The sequence below is a fragment of the Mirounga angustirostris genome, unplaced genomic scaffold (assembly GCF_029215605.1).
Source record: "Mirounga angustirostris isolate CCGP_5_RB_7025 unplaced genomic scaffold, mMirAng1.0.hap1 SCAF_4, whole genome shotgun sequence".
NCBI lineage: Eukaryota > Metazoa > Chordata > Mammalia > Carnivora > Phocidae > Mirounga > Mirounga angustirostris.
In genome coordinates, this window is record NW_026991712.1 from 9,209,721 (window position 1) to 9,232,086 (window position 22,366).

Sequence of the window (22,366 nt, forward strand, 5' to 3'; positions counted from 1 at the left end):
AGACCCACAGCGATCAGAACTGATGCCTCCCTGGAGGGTCCAGGCCCCAGCTCTGCCAGGCATTAGCCATGGAACCCCAGACAGACCCAGGAGAGAGGTTCGTGAGTCAGCGTCACTCTCAGAGGCCAGACAAACAGCTCTAGCTTGTCAACACCATAGTAACCGATAGGGCCATTGGAACACCTACCTCCTGATTATACTCCTGTATCCAAGAGATCCCAGGAGAGCCCATAATGCTGGCAGTTCTCCCAAGGAACAGATTGCTCCAGAGAAGCCCCAAATAAAGCTTAACCCTAGGAGTCTGTGAAGCACATCTGCGCCTTCTAGAAGAATATGCTTCTTTGGGCCCTCTCTCTCCTGCTCCTGATGCCACCTGGCTTACTGTGGAAATGCTGCACTTGGGCGGGGGAAAATGCAAGTGCTCAGCTCTGAGTGCCGAGAAGAAGCAGGGTGCTGTGCAGACTCACGCTGGCAGGCCTGGGGCTGGGGCGCCCGGGACACCCAGCGTCCTTTCTCGAGGCTGCAGACCAGCGGCCCTGGCTCGAGGGCGCTCCGATAGCCCGGGCGGCACAGCAGCTGACACCGCTGGACGGGGGCCCCTCCTGCGCCGGAGGCTCGTTCACACAGGATCACTCCACCAGCCACATCCGACGTGTTGAATGGCAGTGGGCACTGGGGGCCTGGAAGGAAAGAGGGCCACCGTGGGAGCTAGCCGCACAAGGGGGCTCTGATTTCTCCCCTTCCCCGACGTGTTGAATGGCAGTGGGCTCTCAGTGTCCCTGAGGACCCACTGACTCGCCCTTCCCTTTCCCCTCTTGTCCCCTCCAGCCCCTCTGCCTCCACAGGGCTGTCCATCCCTGAGCACAGCCTGCTTGCACAGCCCAAGCCCTTCCCTCTGCCTGCCCAGCTGCCTAGAGGGGTCCTTTTTTGACCCCACATTACCAGCTCAACATCTCCTGCTTCCTAACACCCTGTGTGGCTCTCCCAGGTGGACTTAGCAAGCTCTCAGGCCTCCTGGGGTGCACCTCCATGTTGTCAATCCTCCCAAACTTACCATCTGCACTCTGGTCTCCCCGCCACACGGAGCCAGGGCAGGAAAGGGGGTGCCTCTCCTCTGTTCCCCCAGAACACAAGCTCCGGGAATATATGCTAAATAAGTGGGTAAACCAGTAAATGAAAGGACAGACACACTCAGTGGGACACTTTTAGTTTTAGTTAATTACCTGACTCTCGAGCAGAGCCTAGCTGCATGCATGGGTCTGGTTTTGACAGCTGCGATCCACATGTGACTGGAGGGTCCCTGGGGGCCTCCAAGAGGGAGGATGACCCATTCTGACCTCCAGGGCACAGCCCGGGCTTCTTTCTAATACCAACACTGGCATCTGGCCGAGGTTTTGCAGTAATCAGCAGTGAGCTTGGTGAGTTAGTTGGTTCTCACCGAGTGCATGTGTCTGTGGGGATGGGGAGAGTCAGCCTGAGGGCTCAGGGGCCAGCCTGCAGGGCTTTGAATCCCAGCTCAATCATTTCCTAGCTGAGCATCCTAAGCATGTTAACTAACTTCCCTGTGACTCAGTTTCCTCCCCCTTTAAACGGCGAGGAGAGCAATGATGCCTACCTCCTAAGGATGGTGGGCATCAAAATGAATAAAGGCATGCAAAGAGCTTGGAGGAGTTACTGGAACATAATAAAGGTCATTAATGTTGGTTGCTATTATGAATGACAGCAAGAAGACTACATCACTGCCTGCACTGGAAATTTTAGGATGTGAATTAACCCTTTCAGAACAAAGAAGGAGCATTTGGCGCCCTACAAGGGTAAGCTTCCTATGACCATCATATCTGACCGTTACCACGGATTTTCGAGTTTGTGAAACTCTGTCATGCTCAGTATTTAATTGCACCTTACTCAAAATAAGCCCATGAAGTAGGCAGCCCTGATATTATCATCCTCCCTTTACAGATGAAGAAACTGAATTTTGAGGATTCAGAGGGACAGAGCCAACGCTTGGGCACGGGTCCTTTGAATCTAACTGCTACCCCGGCAGACAAGGGCTGCGCTTCCCCCTACCTCGTGCTGCTCAGAGATGGGAACGCACCCCCCGGCCACCCGCTGTCCTCTCCTCTGAGCTCCCTGCCATCAGCATATCTTCTTCGGAGCCCTCCACACTGACACATAGTGGCCCACTGATATCTCCAAGGTCCCGCCTCTATTCTGACTCAGGCAGAAGTCATCCCAGCGATGGGGAAAATGGAGACTCAGAGGAGCTAAGTGACCAGCCCAGGGACACACAGCTCGGTGACTGTGGGCTGGGGCTATCCTGAGTGCTTCCCCGGAACTGATTTTATCTTCAAAGCAACTCTGTGCAGGAGAACTATTGTTACCTTCACCCCACAGGTGAGGACACTGAAGCATGGGGAGGTTAACCTTTCTGCTCTAAGTCCCAAGGCAGCCAGGAGGAGCCAGGCATGGCCCCCAAGGCTGTGCTCTGAGCCACCAGGCTGAGAAGTTGACAGGGACTATGTGAATGAATCTTAACAACCACTCGAGAAACTGCTACAGTGTTCCCTGTCCATTTCACAGACTGGGAAACTGAGGTCCAGAGACGTTAAGGGACCAGCCCAAGGTCACCCAGCAAGGGAGTGGAAGAGCTGACATTCAAGTCTGCCTGGCCCCCACATCTGGTTTGCTCCTCCACGCTCTGCAGATACACCAGGAGGAAGAGCCTCTATCGCTGAAGCTGGCTGTCCTGCTTGCTAGATGTGTGACTCTGGACATGCTAATGAACGTCTCCGAGCCCCAGTTTTGTCCTCCGTAATGTGGGGAGATGGGACCGTTCTATTTATCCGCATTGTTGCAAGGCAAAACTGAGCTAAGAGATGTGAAAAGCACCTTTTAGCGGGTAAATCTCTGCACACAGGCGCTCCTATCCTGGAATCTGGCAAGGCCATGTCACACAGAGTCTTCCCAAACCTTATAGGAGCTGTGCTCCCGGACTGTTCCTGGATGAGACACATCGGTCTATGTCCTTGGTGCCAGACAGTGAGGGCCACTGTTAGATGCCAAGGAAGCTGGATGCTGACCGTTTCCACCCTTACTAAGGCCGACACCGCACCTCTGGGGGAAGGCCACAGCAAGGAGTTCCGCCCATAAATACCCATAGGGCACCTTCCACGTTTCCTGCTTGGTGACAGCTGCTCAGGGCCCCAGAGATGAGCATGACAGGGTCCTGCCTTGTCCAGGCCCTGGGCAAAGGAGCACCCCAGAGTTCGGGAGGAAAGGCGTGTGGGGAAAGGCATGGGCACACCACGGGAGGGGGAAGAGACCAAAGGGAAGGAGTCCCACAAAGAGAGGGAGCAGCTCTTCCTCCCACCCTGCTTTTGCAGCCTCCCCATCTCCTTCCAAATATAAAGATACATTTACAAATCCACAGCAATTCCTTTTACACATAGAACTCACTAGGCCTAACGAAATGTCTCCCCAGCTCCAGAATGTTGCTGACAGACTACGAAATTTTAAAATAAAGCAATAAATCAATACAGGCAGCTAAGGAAAGGCAACTGCCATGAAATCAGAATCACAGCACAGTATTTCTCGATCCCACCAGATTCAATGCCCTAATTTGCAATAAATATTTTGCAGCATCTTCTTTACTGTCCTGAAACGGAATTCACAGAGAGTCTAACCTTGCTCATATAAATTTTAAAATGACCATAATGTCCTGTGACTTGAGCATATAGGAGAAATAAAAGGTAAGTAATTGAGAATCAAGTAATAGATTTTAATCTGTAATCATGTCTTTTAATATTCTAATATATAGTTATCTGATAGATATTTCAATATTTGATACCAAAACAATTTTTTTTAACTAAAAATAAAAATAAATCAACGCCTCCACAAATTTCTGAAGCCTCCCAGCTGGGATGGACCCATCCCACTGAGATCCTGCCATCAGGCCCCCTTCCCCACTCGAGGATGGGGAGACCAAGACCCGGAACCCCCAGCAGGCTAGCACCCCAGCTTCTGAGTTGCCAACTCTGGGGATCCCTGTACAGACTCTCCTGGACTTCAGCTCCAAGGCTGAGCACTTTTTGGAAGTAGACACAAGTTTTGGCATCATGAGAATCAACTGCAAGCCCATCCCTCCAGCCCTTCCCCATCTCCCCTCCGGCTCTTCTGGTGCCTTGGGGGTCCTTCCCAGTCTGAGTAAAGGAAGAGATGAGCAGCACCCCCTACACACCAGCCCAGGAAGCCCCTCCAGGGGTCCCAGCTTACTCTCACAGGCTAGCTGGCTCCCGGCCACACGGGTCCCAGGCACCTCGTCTCCGCTCTCCAGGACACACCAGCAGCTGCCCTGGGCCAGGTCACACTGCACAGGGGAAAATCCTCGGTCCTCTGCCCTGCAGGCTGGGGTAGAGCCTGAGCTGGCTCTCCTGGACAGGACCCCACTCGAGAGTACTTCACAGAGGCTCGGGCCTGGACACGAAGACAAGCCAAATGGGCCCTTGGCCCACAGAGCTGCCACCACCCACCGCTCCCAACTGCCACCTACCGCCACCCGCCAAAACCCACCTGCTGGGCCCTCCAGGGTCCGGGGTTGTCTTCCCAGTGGGGTGTGGGCTAGGGCAGGGCAAAGACTGGGCCTTGGTCAGATCCGTAACCCCCCTCCACACACACACACACACACACACACACACACACATGCACATGCTCTGCTCTCAAAGAACGTAGAGCCTTTAAGGAGCTTTAACAAGAGCGGGGCAGATTATAGTGGAGAGTGCTAAGGAGAGCCTGGATGACGTGCAGGGTGGTCTGGGAGCCCGCCAGAATCACTGCACTTGGCTCTGGAAGGGAGGCCTCGAGGATGCCCAGAGGGACTGATGCGAGGTCTGAGGAGGAGTTAGGCAGGGAGGCCACAAGTAGTGCTGGTGGCTGACCCAGAACACGTGAAGGCCCGGGGGGGAGAGAGCGTCCTCCTTCTTGAAAAGTCGGACTACAGTTTATAGCACCCGGGTCCTGAGAGCAGGGGACGGGACAAAGAGGAGAAGCAAAGGAACGTGCCAGAGCCACGCGCTCCCAGGCCGATGGGCCACAGTGAGGCGCCTGGGCCCTGAGGACCCCGGGGAGGCAGAGGAGGGACATCAGCACCTTTGCACTTGGGGGACATCACCTTGACTTCACCGTGGAAAGCAGACGGCAGGGCCAGGCCGGAGGCAATGCACAGCTAGCACCCCCCAGAAAGGCCATTGCACTCCTTGCTTACACAGCACAGCCCAGTCTGCGCCAAAGAACCCACTGGGGAGAGGGAATACTGTGCCCATTTCACAGATGAGGAACCTGAGGCTTGGTGAGGGGAAAGGCTTCCATAGGCCTGGGACGGGGAGCCAGTGCTCACGGCAGGGGCCGGGGCAGGGGAAGAGGCAACTACTCACATGGGGCGCTGCTGTTCGTGCCGGGTGGCATGCCCGCCCCCGAGGCCGGGTCCACACACCAGCTGCCGGCCTCCGACTGCTGCAGCCTGGCAAACTCTCCTGTCTGAGACAAAGCCGAGGGCACGTCACCCCAGGGAAGATGCTGTTGCATCGTCCACAGGTCAGCGGGCAGACGTCCGGAATGTTCCTTTCAAAACTACTGGTGATGGTTTCTCCAAAAAGAGAGGAAGATGCTATTCTGCTCCAGACCCTTGACGAACGTTCTTTGAATTGATGGTTACAAACACCCCATGAGGCCAGGTCCACAGTTCTCTTCTTTTAGGGTGGGGGAAACTGAGCCTCAGAGAGGGGAAGCATCAGAGCACCATCCCATAGGTGGAGAACAGCAGAGCCGGGCTGGGTCTAAACCCATCCAGCCCCAAAGCCCAGCTACTATCCTGCACCAAGCTCCCCCCCAGTTCCAGAAATGATTTTCCACAAGCATCCCTAGGAGAAAGGGAATCCGTAACATCTATAACAGAGAATAAAGAAATCAGTAGAAGGCAGCTATCCAGACCATATATGGCTGGGTCCTCCTCTCCCAGACTGTCCTGGGACCAGCTGGGGAATACAGAGCGAGGCCCTTCAATCCACTGGGCCTCAGTTTCCCCACTAAAAGGAAAAGGAGGTAGGACTAGACTGATGCTTGCACACATACTCCTTCTAGGAGCTCTTGATGGTAGAAAATGTCACGTCTCCTACATCTGGAACAGAAAAGCGTGAGAACCAGCAGGAGGGCTGCGGAAACCCAGCCGCCTGCCCAGCTTCCTGGCTGTCACTGAGTGCTTCCCTGAGCTTCTGCTGGCCACCTCCCATTTCATACCCTGCTGGGCCTTGTTCACAGGCAAGAAATGAGAGTAATAGCACCCAACATTCACAGGGAACATAAGCATGAGGGCCACTCTGTGCCAATCCCCCCACACCCAGAGCATCACTCACTCCCTAGGAGGCAGGGACCCTACTGTCCCCTTTCTGCACAGAGAGGCCCAGAGAGGTCAGGTGTACACCCTGGTTCCATAGCTTGGAAGCTATGCAGGTAAAATTCAAGCAAAGGTTTGAGAACATTTTACAGGATAAAGGCTTAAAATTGAGAACATTCTAGTCATTAACTGAACTTCTCCTAGGGAGTTGGGTCAAAGGCACAGCCATCCGGTTGGGGCAGTGGAAGCCTTGGGTCCTGTTCCCGGCGCCTGGGGCCTCCCCGGGAGGCAGGCTGAGAAACCACCTAATCAGTCTGCTCAGAATCGCTCTTCCCTCTGACAGAAGCTGTGGCTTCTACCTCTCCTTCTCCATGGGCTGACACTGGTACCCTGGTTCCCTATTCCAGCAGGAGGGGGTCGTTAGCCAAGATGAAAAGCTAAAGAGGCTCATTTCTCTATAAACTCAGTAGTAACTGGAATCCATGTCCACAGTGAGCAACAGCAACAATAATAAAGAATAATAATAAGGAAATTCCGCTCAGTGATTTGTAGTCTGACTAACTTCTACATGGCTGATTTCATCCGGCTTCCAGAAACCGCTGGGGGCTGAGCAGAGACTGCCATCACTCGGCAAGTAAGCGGTTAAGACTCCAGCAAGAATCCTTTCTTTGGGGGTTTTGCATCAATTCCTGCAATCATCCAGCAATCTGAGAACAGTAATATTACAATGTCTTCCCTTTATATTAAGAAACAGATATGATGGGTGTAGCAATATAGCCAAGATGATTTTGGAAAAGCACAGCAGCAAGCATTTAAGTGCAGATTATTTTGCAAAGAGTTTTCGTGGAAGGTATTTCCTTAGGGCCTCAAAACAATCCTCGCAGTAGGTAGGATAAAAAAATGCGGCCCAATCTTAGGATCAAATAAAGCAAACTGGAGCACAGAGAAGGTAAGTAAATTGCCCAAGGTCACACAGCCAGGGCCTGCCAGGGAGAAGACGAAAGCCCAGGCCTAGAACTACCTGTGAGTTTTTAACTAAAACAAGTTTATTGAAAACTAGAAAAATCATCCTCAGTGTATGGGAGAAAGTTCTGGCTCCCACCTCAAACCCTCCTGGGCCTTCAGAGCCTTACCTCTAGGCAGGTGGGGATGAACAGGTCTTTTGGAGATGGGTTTCCCCGGGATGCAGCCTGTTTCCAACTGGAAAGCAGCCCACTGGCTTGAGATGTCTCACAGGCGGTGGGGCCTGAGAGAGAGAGTGAAACTCTTAACTGACCGGCCGTGGGTCCCCGGGGGAGAGCGGGGAGCCCAGGCAGGTCCTGCATCAGGGTAGATGGAGGTGCCCTGCACGGACGGCTGGAACCTCAGAGGAGAAGCAGGCCACGGTTCAGGGACAGAGACCGGGGTGGGGGGTGGGGGTGTCATCCTTGAGATGTGACGTGGGCCTTGGTGACATGGGTCCGAGCCCCAGGAGGGAGGCTGGCTTCTGGGGCAGCTGTGGGATGGTTGTCAGGCAGTCAGACTACGGAAGTGGATGAACGTGTCCCCGGAGCAGGTGGGAGGAAGGGGACTCCGCGTTTTTTCTCCATGGTCGGTGACTATCTCCACCTAGGAAGCTAGGTGCCCAGATCAGCCTCAGCCAAGAGGGTCTTCCAGGCTTAGGGGTGTGGGAAAATGTGGCCTGGCTGCCTTTGGGGGCTGGTCTGAATGCTTCGGGGGCTGACCCACGAGCATCCCTAGGTTGGGTAACAACAGCTGTACCACCAGCCTAGAGTGCCCACCACCAGGGGCCAGGGAGGGAGCTCCTGGGGCTTCACTTACACTGGGGGATCTGTGGGGAGCGGGCAGTCAGCGAGGTGGGGACGTACTCTCCCTTCCCGTCCACACACCAGCAGTAGCCTAGGAAAGAGCCAGGCTCACAAGTTTAGGAAGTGCACCCCCCGTGCACATGCCCCCAAGCAACTTTCCTTCTCTGCATTCACAGCAGTACCAGCAAGTCCTGCATCTACTCCCCGCTGCCCACCACTGTCCACAATCACACACCCCGCTCCCTCCCGCAACGTGTCCCTGGACCTTCGGGCTGGCAGGTCACAATTCCCATTGTCCAGATGGGAAAACCGAAGTCCAGAGATACTAAGGGATTTGCCATCGGCTGCCAAAGAGGGGCCTAGAGTGCAGCTCACCAATCCCAGCACAAAGCCCTTTGCTCTCAGTGACAAAGAGGGTGTCACTCCACCCCCCCATCCCAGGGGGGCCCATCCCCGCTCACCGGTCCCAGCATGGCACTGCACAGGCTCCCAGCCTCCCCACGCATCGCACTGGGGCACGTAGGGGCTGGGCCGCAGAAGGGCGGCCGCGCGTGTGGAATCCCCCAGGACAAAGCCGCGTCTTTGATAGAAGTCAAGGGCTGCAGTCGGGAGAGAGGGGGGCAGCAAGGTGAGTTCCAACCTGGAAGGGCCTCGGCAGTGCCGGCTCCGTGGCTGACAACAGCCATGCACGCCCTTGTGCCAACATAAGGAGGCCGTCTTATGGACGTGACAAACACTGCCACCGAGTCCGGCAGAGGCGCCTTCAAAGCAGATCGGCGCTTACCAGGTTGTCCTTTAAAAATAAAAAGGGGGCAGCGGTGTGAAGCACTCACTGCTGTCCTCCCGGAATCGCTTTCAGAGGGCGCCGATTCGGTCAGCGGCGTGCCCTCAGACGTGTGAGACAGTGGTGACCGGAGATGGCATTTATGGAACACTTAGTACACGCCAGGCACGATCTAAATATGTTTGAGCCAATGGGAGCCTCATGGCAACCCTCTACGAGAGGTGACATCATCCTATCTGATGGTGGTAAACTGAGGCACAGGTGATGCCGCTTACCCCAGGCTCACAGTGGGAAGCAGAGGGACGGGCTCTGCACACAAGAAGTCAGCGTGTGACAACCTGACCCGCGCCCTCCCTGCCAAGGCCCTCAATCTAGTGCTTTAGCGCCTTCCAAGGCTTTGTTCCCCACAAAATCCGATCTGGTCTTCACAACAGCCCAGGCAGTCCGCGCTGTCACCCCAAGGTGCGGGAAGAGGCTCAGCGGGGCAGGCTATGGGATGTACAGAGGGTCACCCTGCCTTCAGACGGCACCGTCGTCTGCACTCGGTGCCCCCTGCCTGCCTGGCTTCCCCCGCCGCACTCCCCACTAGGACCGACTAGATATCGTACGTGTTACTGGGGCTCACAGCTCTCCCGCCCCAGTCTGATCTGCCCCCAGCATCATCTTCCTCCTAAGTAGCCAGGAACTGTCTCCCAGACCCTTTCTCAAGTCCTACCTCCTCAACCACCTCTCCACTCCTGCTGGTGCTCAGGGTGGGCTCGTGGGGTGGGAAGGGGTGCAGCCACAGGGTCACATCCGGGGCAGCCCAGTGAGCAGAGGCCAGCCTCACAATGGAGCACATCTCCCGACTTGCTCCCCTCAGAGATGGGCTCGCCGCTCCCAAGGAGACACCAGCAGCCCACAGTCAGAACCCTGCGAGGAGACCAGGACCCCAAAAACTGGCCTGGTGTGCGAGACAGGACTCACGAGTCTGACGAGCCTCAGCCTGAATCCTGGCCCAGCACCTCTGGGTTATCATGAGTGATCTTATCGGTCATGAGCAAATTGTCTAACCTCTCTGAGCCACAGTTTCCCCAGCGATGAAATGGCTCTAATACTTACCCAATAGGGTAAGTGTGACATTTACATCAAAAGATCTTGAGCACCAAGCTCATGCCCATGTCCCTCCCTCACCCTCCTTAAGCCCAAGGACACTGCGACCATGTGTTGTTGGCCAAAGACCCTCCGTGACCCTTCATCTCTCTTGGTCCTGGGCTCTCAATCCCCAGACCCTGCGGGTCTACACACAAAGAGCTTCCTCTCCTTTGCAAGATTAGAGACACCTCCTCTCATCTTGAAGGATTCGAGAGAAATGAGCACCCCTGGTCCTTCTCTATGGACCCTTCCTCTTTTCATTACCGCCTAAGCATGCAAAGTCAGAGCGTGTTGCTAGGTGGAGGGGAACTTCCTTAACTTGACTTCTGAAGAAAATGCCATTGTTCCATTCAATGACTAAATCTCTATGGCACCAAGAAATACTTCTCTCCTTCCTCTCAAGTCCCCTCCCTAACCAATGCTCACAACCGCAGGAGCATCAATCCCACAGATCCCTCTGATGACATCAAATCTTGTCCAGAGACAAAATGGAAAACAACCGGTTTCTTGCCAAAAGCAGAAATCCCCATGTCTCTGAGGAACAAAGACAAGAAGTGTCTGAGTGTGGGGAAGAGGTGGGAAGGGGAGGGAAGAGAAAGAGATCGGGGGCAAAAGAAGCAAGAAGGATGGTTTAGCAACATGTACCAGGCTCCTGCTCTGTGTCAGTCATGCACTGTGCTGGGCCCTGTGATATAAAGATGAACAAGATGTGGTGCTTCATGCTCCCAGAAGGGACAAGGGGCATGGCAGTGAGGCAGGAAACAAAGATGGCGCCTGGGAGATTCTCACTGGGGTCCGGACACCCCAGGCGGCAGCGGCAGACATCCCTGAGGGGGGAAGCAGGGAGGCCTTGGCCTGCAGGAGTGGGGGGGGCTCTTGTCTTGGCATGGATATTGTCAAGGGGAGCACCACTTTGCTGTTGTGTGACCCAAGTCCAGAGAATCCCAGATAGGGAATCCACCGAGATCATCTGACAAGGAGTGGGGAACTCAGGATGCTTGCAGTAGAGGCAGTGTTTGTCCCTGTCCAGTTGGTATGGGGTCATAAGAGACCCGGGAGAGGGGTCGGACCCTCCTGCCAAATTGGCTGTGGGTGGTGCAGGAAGAGCAGGGGCTCTGGGATGAGACAGCCCCAGTCTCTGGGCACCAGGGATCAGCCAGGCAGGGAACAGAGGCTCGGGGCCCAGACCATCCAGGCTCTGCTAGCTATTCATTGGGTTAACTTGAGCATGTGACTGAACCCCAGTCTCTGCATTTGAAAGGAATCACAGATGGTGAGTATGGCACTGATCTCATGGAACTCCTTTTCCCCCCAGAGAAGTAGAGGGAAGCCTCAGAACAGAACATGAGCATTTCGGGCTGGGTCCCCTCACATTCTAGCAAGAATGTTTGGCTGCATGGTGGGTTGTGGGCACCATCTGCAATACAAGATGTGGAGACCTGCCCCCAAGTGGCTGTGCTGGTGGATTCGGGCATATACTGGAGAGATGCGCATCGTGCCAGCTTTGACTGATATACAAAACCACTTTGTCTTTTCTTTCCCAGGGACCCGCAGGCCTGGGAAAACCAGGGCCACAAAGTCTGGAGGAGGACTGAAGAGCAGCCAACTCAAGCCCTTGCCTCCCCAACGAGCTGGAACAAGAAGCCAGAAGTGCATGACACTCACTAGACTGAGCTGCCAGACGAATGGCATAATCGTCCCCACTCAGAAACTTCTCTGTGAAAGTCTCCCGGGATGGAGAGGGTTGAGGAAGGGAGAGCTCCTCGTCGGTCAGCTGGATTCCTTTGGCCACTAGGAAACTCTCTCCCAGAGGGAACCAAGAACTGTTGGAAGCCAAGACAATCTCTTCCGTTTCCTTAATGAACTGCAGGACATGAAGCTTCACCTTCTCACAAGAGCCAGGACCTGGGGGAATAAAGACATTATGGCTGGACACTTCGCTCCCTCTGAGGTACGTGTGCATATAAATATGCACACATGTCTGTCACAGCTGTTTCCTTCACCCAGCTCTTTTTATAGCCTGGAATGTTCCTTCTGTTTCATCTCCACAATTTCACTCACTCGCCTTTTACAGAGGACCTGCTATGAAGAAGTTGAGCAGTAGCTAATGTCTACTCCACACCAGATGTTATACTAAGCACATTTACACAGACAATCTAACTTAATCTATACAACAGCCCAATAAGATAGTATCTGAGTCTTACAGATGAGAAGCTGAGGCATGTGACTCTGGCCACAGAGTAGTAGGTGATAGAAACAGGGCTGAAGACCCTAGTAAAACCAGCACTGTGTCCTCTAGGCCAGCCCTTCTCAAGCTTTCGGGGGCATCAGAGCCTCCTGGGGAATCTGGAGAGAGGCAGGTGTCAATTCAGCAGGTGGGATCCAAGATTCCAAATTTCTAACAACTTTGCAAAGTGATGGTAATGCTGCTGAACCACACCTGGAAGGTCAAGGCTCCGAACCCCTGGTCCTCAAACCCTTTGGATCATATGCCCCATCAGCAAAGTCATGAAGGCTCCAGCCTCGCTAGCAAGTAGTTAATTCAGAATTCTAATCTAGTCAGTATGACTCTAGAACCAGAGATCTTGACGAACTGCCTCAGTGGAAGGATGAACAGACATGGATGGATGGATGGATGGATGGATGGATGGATGGATGGATGGATGGATATCAAGAGTTGAAGGGAAACCCTGTAGGTTAATAGAGAATTATTCTTTTTTTTTTTTAAGATCTTATTTATTTGCGAGAGAGAGAACGAGAGACAGAGAGCATGAGAGGGAGTAAGAGGGAGGAGGGTCAGAGGGAGAAGCAGACTCCCTGCCGAGCAGGGAGCCGGATGCGGGACTCGATCCCGGGACTCCAGGATCATGACCTGAGCCGAAGGCAGTCGCTTAACCAACTGAGCCACCCAGGCGCCCCAGTAGAGAATTATTCTTGCGAAGAGAAAAAAGCATGGCTCTCAGAGCATGGATTCAAAAGTCAGCTTTATCACTTATTAGCTGTGCAATTTTGTATAATGTGCTTAACTCTTCTGAGCTTCAGTCTGGTGATCTGTGAAATGGGGATGATTAGGACATCTTTCTCATAGGGTTTTTATAATTATTCTATGAGGTGTTGCAGCTGAAGAACTTGGCACAGTGTCTGGCACATGTTGTCTTTGAAATTGTCACTCTTAACAAAAGTCACGCTGGCCATATTTATTCACAACCAATCACTTTGTGAATTCATCAGTGAAAGTGATCAGTGGGTTCTTTTGACAGCACAGAATCAGCAGAAACCCTCGACTTCTGGAATTTGAAGACATTGTTTTCTGTGGATGTTCTTAATCAAATAATCTATTCTATCAATCCCAGGGATCAGGAGTCCCTGAAGTGAAAACTCCCATTTAGAAATCTATGCTTGCTATCCATTTCTTCCAGAAAAGAATGAAAATTCTGTAACTGGACACATAAGAATTTTTTTGACACATAAAAGCTTTTAAAATCTGGCCCAAATTTACCTTTACCTTCTTCTTCCATCACTCTCTCCCAAGTCCCCTCCCTTCCTACCACACTGAGCTTTTCCCCACCCCATTCTCAACAAAGCAGAGCTTTTTACCTGCCTTGACCTGGCACATATTATTTCCTCTATCAGGAAGGGCCTGCCACCCATTTTTGGCTGGGCAAACATCCTTCACAATCCAGAAGCTGATGACATGCAAATCTTTACCCAATTCCCTAACCAGTGAGTAGCTCCAGTCTCTGGGAATATCCTCCACTGGTTTTCTGTGTTCATACCTCTAGCATTTCTGTTTATTATTTACATGATGACATGTCAGTTTCCCCCACTGGTCTCTGAGGCCCTGAGAGCAAACACCACGCCTTTCTTAGGATTGTCTTCCCATCATACAGCACCATGGATACAGTAGTTGTCTAGAATTGCATATTAAATAAAGAAAGCAAAATTTCAAACAGGCTGGGGATTATGATATGGACCGGAGCTGACCTCATGCCCCCGGAGGCAGGAGCGATCCCCCCTGCTTATGGGTAGGAAGGTCATTGGTCACTCTATTACTTACTGTCAGTTGCATGAATACAGCCATTTAGGAAGGACTTTCTATGCACCAGACCTGGCACTTTACATCGATTACGTTTTACAAGGCTCACAACAACATTTGAGGGAGTTATTCATCCTAACTCAGACCTTACTGATTAAACCAAGGTTGTGACTCTGGCCACAGAGTAGTAGGTGATAGAAACAGGGCTGAAGACCCTAGTAAAACCAGCACTGTGTCCTCTAGGCCAGCCCTTCTCAAGCTTTCGGGGGCATCAGAGCCTCCTGGGGAATCTGGAGAGAGGCAGGTGTCAATTCAGCAGGTGGGATCCAAGATTCCAAATTTCTAACAACTTTGCAAAGTGATGGTAATGCTGCTGAACCACACCTGGAGGGTCAAGCCTCCAACCCCTGGTCCTCAAACCCTTTGGATCATATGCCCCATCAACAAAAGAGTTTGAACGTGTGTCCCCAAAACATGCGTATTTCTTTGTAAAGCGAATACATGTATGACTATAATATATGAGGTACAGTTCGCTCAGCTGTTCCAGCTGTTAGAAGTAGGTCATCATAAAACCAAAAGCAGAACTTTAGAAGGAAAAGATAAAACACTTCCTACAGGTGGAAGCTCTAATTCTTGCTTCCCAGCAGATTATCTTGTACCCCCGGGGAACAAGATATGGTGTATCTTCTCCATGCCTCTTGGTATTCACGGGAAAGGCCCGCAGATTCTAAACCCCATTCGAATGCTTTGCCTGGCACTCAGGCCAAGGCGAGCAAACTGATGGGTATTAAAGAGTGTACGTGTTGTAATGAGCACTGGGTGTTATACGCAAACAATGAATCATGGATCACTACATCAAAAACTAATGATGTACTGTATGGGGACTAACATAACATAATAAAAAATAAAAAATAAAAAGTTGCAAGATGCTATTGGTCTCATCAACTTGGACCTCAAAAACCCGATGCAAAGAGGACCAAATTCAATGTTAAAGCATCTGAAATTATAGGAATGTACTCGTGTGGGAGACCTGACCGTTGGTATAAAGAATCTCAAAAAATGAAGGAGACTTTTTATACAACAGCCATGCTGATATCAATGCATTCACTTGGAGGGTCAGCCTATTGCTGGGACTCGGCACTTCAATGGAGAATCCTAGTCGGGGGGTCTCCAGGCGTTCAATATGCCCAGGGTACTACTGTTCTCACCGCATGATTGCTATGACCCAACATTCTAAAAACCCACTTGCTGCTAAAGCCTATACTTTGGCTTAAGTCAAAATCATCTGATTGATGTTAACATGATCCGGAAAGGTGTGGACAATGTTTAACGTTGCAAAGAATGGATTGAGAGATTTCTTTGGCCTTGAAGAGCACTGCTGGTTAGAGAGGTTCTCATTTTACAGTAAGTGTTGAATCTGTCTCGTTATGCTTTCAAGCTTCTGGCATGGCCACTTGGTAATAAGACATTTTTTTAAGACATAGTCAACCTCATTCTGCTTATGCCTCAGATACCACAGCTTTCCTATAAGTCCACCTGCCACAGAGCTGACCTTACCGACCTTCTTCAACTGCTCTCCAATCAGTCCTATAATTAAACTCCTCAAATAAATTAAAGACACTTTAAAGGCAGGAGCGCTGTCTGAGGTCCGGGGCACCTAGCATGTCCTTGTGAGTAGAATCATAATGTGTGTTGGTTAATCAAATGGTGCACCTAATTTATGAGAGATTACAGAGAGGCAAGAACCAGGTCATATCCACTTGATAGCCTTCATCTCTCCTAAGATCATGCTTTGTACACAGACGACATCCAGCTCAAATTTGAGGCATTGGTCTAAATAATCAATCATATGAACACTCTGGTTTCTCTTCAGATCGCATAAATCATACGAACATTTAAAAATGAACTACATTAATATTGCCAACACCTACTGCAGAGGTGTAGGGAAATCACTTCCTTTCTATGAGCCTTGGTGTTATGGTCTGAATGTTCATGTCCCCCCCATGAATGTATGTATTGGAGCCCTAACCCAAAGGTGATGGTACTTGGAGTTGGGACCTTTGGGAGGTGATGAGGTTTAGAAGAGGTCATGGAGGGTGGGGCCCTCTGGATGGGGTTAGTATCTTTACGAAAAGATGAAGAGCCCAGAGCTCTTTCTCTCCACAGCGAGAAGGTAGTCTTCCGCAAGCCAGGAAGATGGATCTCCCCGGGAGAGGAATCTGCCAACACCTTGATCTTGGACGTGCACCCTCTGGAACTGTGAGAAACATCTGTGGGTGAAGCCACCCAGTCTCTGGTATTCCCTTAGAGCAGCCAGAGCTGACTAATGCATTCAGGTGCCTCAACCACGGAAGGCATGTACCTGGCCATATCCGAACTCCATGCCCGCTTGACACTCAATAGCCCCCCTACCAGACACCTTGTTTGTAAAAACACAGATGGAGCTTGCCACATGGCTTAACTCACATGCTGGGACCTTGCCCGGTGCTGTCCGCGTGCCTTCCAGTTCTTGACCAACTTCACTCACACACCAGCAGCTCCGAAGGTCCAAGTGTGCCAAAGGAGTACTAAAGTCGGAGTAGGGCCCTGGGTATCGGCTGAGCCGGCCATTTAGGATCTGCCAGAAGAGGTAGGGCTCCAGGAGGATGTTCCCCCCAGGCTGGGTCAGGTTGCCTTCCATCACGGCCAGTGGGACATCTTGGAAAGAAGAGTATCTCGCCAGCCCTGGGAAGATGCCCTGTTGGCCAGCCTCATACAGACTTTGAATAAAGAGACGGAAGCTTCCGGAAGCTGCTTCTTGATAGCTCAAGATCTTCCTTAGCAGCTCAGCAGGGGTCCGCTCCTGGCCACCGTTGTTCTGGGCCCTCCATCGCTCGTACCACTCGAAGGCCTGCTCAGGGGGCCCATCGCATTGCACGGGCCTCCACTGCCCGCTGGGGCTGCACTGTGGGATGTAGCTGCTGGAGAAGGAGGGCAGCGCACTGGAGTCCGAGCCCAGGGCCCGCACTGCCCCAAGGAAGGCTTGCTCGGCCTGTAACTGACAGGGTGTGGGGCCTGCGAGGAACAAGGAGGAGGTGTGTCAGGTGAAAAAGTTCCGTGAACCTGAAAGGCCAAGATGAAAACCCCAGACTGTCCAAACCCTATCTAAAACCTTACACAGCCACAGAAATCCCATCAACCGTAAATCTGGAAATAACACCTAGACCGAGAGCCTCCCCGTCACCAAATTGGCACTGTTGTGATGGGCTGTTGTCAGCTCTACGGAAACCTTTAAGCTCCTGGAGGCCACACGAGTCTCCCTATTCACTCACGAGGATGGTTAACAGTATCAGCCCTTTTCTGGACAATTTTTAAGTGAACTGGCAAATTTCACCATTGCAGCAGTTGGGACGTAAGCTACAACGGAATCCATTTTTTCTGCAATGCACGTGTCAGGGCCCCAAGAGAGAATCGGGATCTGTGGATTGGATACTCAACAGACTTACATTGCTTGGGTTCTCCGGGCACGCTTCGAGTTCCAGGAATAGCCTGACCCTCGGCGTCCACACAGTAGCACTCTGAGTTGAAGCACTGGACGGGTAGGAAATGCCCCTCGTTGCTGCAAGAAGGGACAAACAGGCTGGCCCCAGCAGGCAGGCTGCCCGAAAGGCTTTGCATGAGAACCCTTTGCTTCTCACACTCGGTGGGGCACCTGGGCCGTGCACCTCTAACCCTGGAGCCAGCAAGTTCTTTGCCCCGGGCATCCACACACCAGCACTCTCCAGCAAAGCACTGGACATCCTCGTAGTTTCCTTCTGCCGAGCACAGCGGGACGAAAAGGCTGCCGGGTGTCTGCTCACAGCCCTGGGAGCTGAGCACCATTTCCATCACGTCACCTAGATCCCTTGCTATGTCTTCGGGCACCGAAAGAGCCTGCTGCAAGAAGAGAAGGAATTCTGGAAGCTCCAGGAGAGATGAAAGGAATGTCAGGGCATTTTGGTTCTCTTGCAAGTTGATCTCAAAGCCAAAGCTGCCCACAATCGGCCTATTCATAGCAGCTCCCTTCTTAGAGGCTTCAGGAGGTTCTGTGGCAGGATTTGAGTCAAATCCCAAGGAGAGGGGCTTGGCTAGATCGGTCCCTCCATTCTGGAAGCCTGGGAGACCAAACTGCTGGAAAAATTGACTGAAGTTAAATGTGCCTTTTGTGCCAAGGGCTCCAGACAAGTTGAACTGGCCAACATTCACCAAAAATTTCCCTCCAAAGAGGTTTTGCTGGAGGCGTTTTGGGTCGGTGGTAAACTGAAGGGCAAGACGAGCCAGCTCTCGGGAGGGAAAAATCGCTCCAATGGCTTCTCTGAGGACAGTTTCTGAGGCAGAAAACTGTTTATCCTGCCCTTCTACCATTGGGTGGAGAATCCCAGAGTCCACAAAGAGCTCCTTGATCAAGGGTGGGCAGGAGGTGGCAAATCTGGCTACTCTCGGAGACACCTGCCTTCCCTCAGGAGCCAAGAACAAGCTGTGCTGGCTGAAGTAGCCCGAGGGCCCAAAGTGTAGTCTAGACCGGGCCTGCCTCCTCTCTGAGGTACAGAATTGATCTTCAGCTGCACAGGACAGAGCAAACAGGAGAAATGGTTTTAACGTCAGCAAATAATCCTGAGACCACCCCACAGATCCTTCTGGTAGTAAGATGTCAAGAATTTCAATGAGGAACATCGACATTTTGTACCTCTATCTCCTCTATCCTATTATTTCTTTATTTTTCTTCCCCCCCGAGCAGCATCCGTGGTGGCCATTTGGGGGAGTGAGTGTTCCAGTTGACATGACTCCCTCTCCTACCTTTCACTGGAGGGTGACCCCCTTCTAAGGCAAGGCTCATGGGCACCGGCCCCCTTTCTGAAAACCTGATCACACACATGCACCAAATGTACTAGGCTGAACAGTGTCCTCCTTGTCTCCCCAGCCCAGGATTCTTATCCACCCAGAACTCAGAACGTGACATCATTTGGAAGTAGGGTCTTTGCAGATGTAATTAGTTGAAATAAGATCACATTGGATTCAGGTGAGCCCTAAGTCCAATGATGGATGTCCTCCTAAGGCCATGTGAAGACACAGACACTCAGAAAAAAAGGGCCTTGTGAAGATGGGGGCAGAATGCAGCTACAAGCCAAAGAAGGCCAAGGGTTAAGGGCCATATGCACCCCAATGTTCATAGCACCAATGTCCGCAATAGCCAAACTGGGGAAAGAGCCGAGATGCCCTCCAACAGACGAATGGATAAAGAAGATGGGGTCCCTATAGACAATGGAATATTACTCAGCCATCAGAAAGGATGAATACCCAACTTTTGCATCAACATGGATGGGACTGGAGGAGATTATGCTAAGTGAAATAAGTCAAGCAGAGAAAGTCAATTGTCATACGGTTTCACTTATTTGTGGAACATAAGGAATAGCATGGAGGACATTAGAAGGAAGGGAAAAAAGAAGGAGGGCAAATCGGAGGTGGAGACGAACCATGAAAGACTATGGACTCTAAGAAACAAACTGAGGGTTGTGGGGGGGGTGGATGGGTGAGCCCAGTGATGAGTATTGAGGAGGGCACGCATTGCATGGAGCACTGGGTGTTACACGAAAACAAGGAATCATGGAACACTACGTCAAAAACTAATAATGTAATGTATGGTGACTAACATGATAAAATTTTAAAAAGAAAAGAAAAAAGAAAAAGAAGGCCAAGGGTTGCCCCAGCCCCCAGAAACTGGACAGGCCAAGGATGGATTCTTCCCTGGAGCCTTCAGAGGGAGCTCAGCCCTGCTACCGCCTTGATTGTAGATTCCTGGCCTCCGGACTGGGAGGGGATAAATTTCTGTTGTTTGAAGCGACCCAGTTTGTGGTAATCTGTTACAGCAGCCCTAGGAAACTAATGCACCAACAAATTCCTATTTGTTTTTTTTTGTTTTGTTTTGTTTTGTTTTTTTTAAGATTTTATTTATTTATTTGACACAGAGAGAGAGACAGTGAGAGAGGGAACACAAGCAGGGAGAGTGGGAGAGGGAGAAGCAGGCTTCCCTGCTGAGCAAGGAGCCCAATGCGGGGCTCGATCCCAGGACCCTGGGATCATGACCCGAGCCGAAGGCAGACGCTTAACCCACTGAGCCACCCAGGTGCCCCAAATTCCTATTTGTTTTTAATGAAATGTTTTTTTTTTTTCTTTCCCCAGCATTCTCTTGTTGAAATTTTTTTTTTTAAAGATTTTATTTATTTATTTATTTGAGAGAGAGAATGAGAGAGAGAGAGAGCATGAGATGGGGGAGGGTCAGAGGGAGAAGCAGGGTCCCCGCCGAGCAGGGAGCCCGATGCGGGACTCGATCCCGGGACCCCGGGATCATGACCTGAGCCGAAGGCAGTCGCTCAACCAACTGAGCCACCCAGGCGCCCTCTTGTTGGAATTTTTAATGGACTTTAATGCTTCATTATATGCTCTTCGTGTGGCTGCCTAATCCCTCCTTGAGGGTAGGCTTGTCTAGGCTAACTAGTTTATAGTCTCTTGGAGGATGAGAACCATACTTTAGATGCTATTACCATTTCCTATAATAAGAAATATTTTCCTATGTTGTAATATATAATATAGAATTACATTATAGGAAATAAGGTATTTCCTATAATATAATATAATAATGCCCATGCAGCAAACACACTTAGCACATTTTTCTAGGTTTCTTGACCTTTCTTTGAAGTTATTAATTAAACGGTGATCAGCTCAGTCAACTCCATGCATGCGTGGTCAGGACATTCTATCTGAATATCCTAGGTTGACTGCAATTACATTAAGAAAAAAGACTTTAAATTCAAATTCCAAGTATCTCCATCACACAGGTGGAAGTAAGTAAGCTCCATGTTTCTCCATCAAATCATAAATCTTAGAGGTCCTTTTCAGCCATCCACCCACCCACCCCCACATTTTTAAAAATAATTCTTTCCCTTCAGTTCACACGGATGCCAAAAAGGAAGTCAGCCAATTTCCCTCTGTAACCAGGCAACAGAAAGAACTGGAACATGCGGTCAGAGAGAGAAAACAGACTGGCAACATCCAAGCCTCTAACACATCCCTCAACCAGACCATGGCTGCCTTGAATGGAAGGTATTACAGGAAGGTATGGAAGAAATAAAGTTCACTGCTCTGCTTCTTCTGTTTTCAAATTTAAGGGCATATCCCTTCCGTTCATTTGTTATGTAGGGTTACCAAGGCAAAAACATTCAGACATTGCTTCCATGTGGCAGTCATTTGCATGGAAATAGGACAGACACACCAGAGAGGAGAAGGTAAAAATATATGATCCCTGCATTTGATAGCATTCTGGTTTTAATTTGGAAAACCATAGTTCCCCATTTCCACCTGGAAATTGGAGGGCACAATATTCTCTAGGTTTTAAGAGAACGACAGTGTCATCATAAATACCTTCAAGGCAGAGCTTCAAAATGTTCCTCTTCTGCATTCTTACACTTGGCAGATAGAATACTACCAAACACCACGCAGAACACTCAAAATGTGAAGCTGGAGACATCAGTGACTTCACAGGAATTGTTGAATGAACATGAGCACTGATCTCTTTCGAGGCTATAAAAAGACCGGCCTACCTCCTTCACTGTTTGCGATCTTGCAGAATCCACCAGCTCCTGGGTTCCTCCCTTGCCCTCACCCCTAACCTCCTTCAGGATCTTACTGGTAAGACGGAATAGAGTCTTACTGGAGTGTCCTGAGACATTTCTCATGTCCACACCCCTCTCCCCAGACCGCCGCTTCTACTTTTGTATCGGTCCCTATGCTGGGTTGAATAGTGTCTCCTCAAAACTCACATCCTTCCTGGAACCTCAGAATGGGAGCTTATTTGGAAATAGGGTCATTGTCGATGTAGGTAGTGAAGACAAGGTCATACTAGAGTCAAGTGGGCTCTTAATTTTATATTACCGGTGTCATTACGAGAAGAGAGGAAGAACCACAGGGCAGACACAGAGGGAGGACAGCCAGCTGATGACGAAGCAGAGTCTGAGGCCACGTTGCCACAAACCAAGGAAGGCCTGAGATTGTCGGCAACTATCAGAAGCCAGGAAAATGGCAAGGAAGGAGTCTCCCCGGAAGCCTTCAGAGGGACCATGGTCCTGCTGACACTTTGGACTTCCAGGCTCCAGAACTGAGAGAATATATTTCTGTTGTTCTAAGTCCCCGAATTTGTGGTC

At 51.0% G+C, this 22,366-nt stretch overlaps 1 protein-coding gene across 1 annotated transcript in view; it reads right to left on the minus strand.

Moving 5' to 3' along the window:
• Window positions 1-22,366, minus strand: part of TG (thyroglobulin) — a 241,089-nt gene that overhangs the window by 204,096 nt on the left and 14,627 nt on the right. Inside the window, exons 9-17 of the mRNA XM_045895844.3 lie at window positions 17,636-18,730; window positions 16,617-17,204; window positions 11,780-12,019; window positions 8,658-8,795; window positions 8,210-8,287; window positions 7,522-7,634; window positions 5,430-5,532; window positions 4,273-4,473; window positions 468-680 (exon numbers count right to left, since the gene is read on the minus strand). Of these exons, the coding sequence (XP_045751800.3) occupies window positions 468-680; window positions 4,273-4,473; window positions 5,430-5,532; window positions 7,522-7,634; window positions 8,210-8,287; window positions 8,658-8,795; window positions 11,780-12,019; window positions 16,617-17,204; window positions 17,636-18,730 (2,769 nt within the window). The remainder of the gene's footprint in view (window positions 1-467; window positions 681-4,272; window positions 4,474-5,429; window positions 5,533-7,521; window positions 7,635-8,209; window positions 8,288-8,657; window positions 8,796-11,779; window positions 12,020-16,616; window positions 17,205-17,635; window positions 18,731-22,366) is intronic.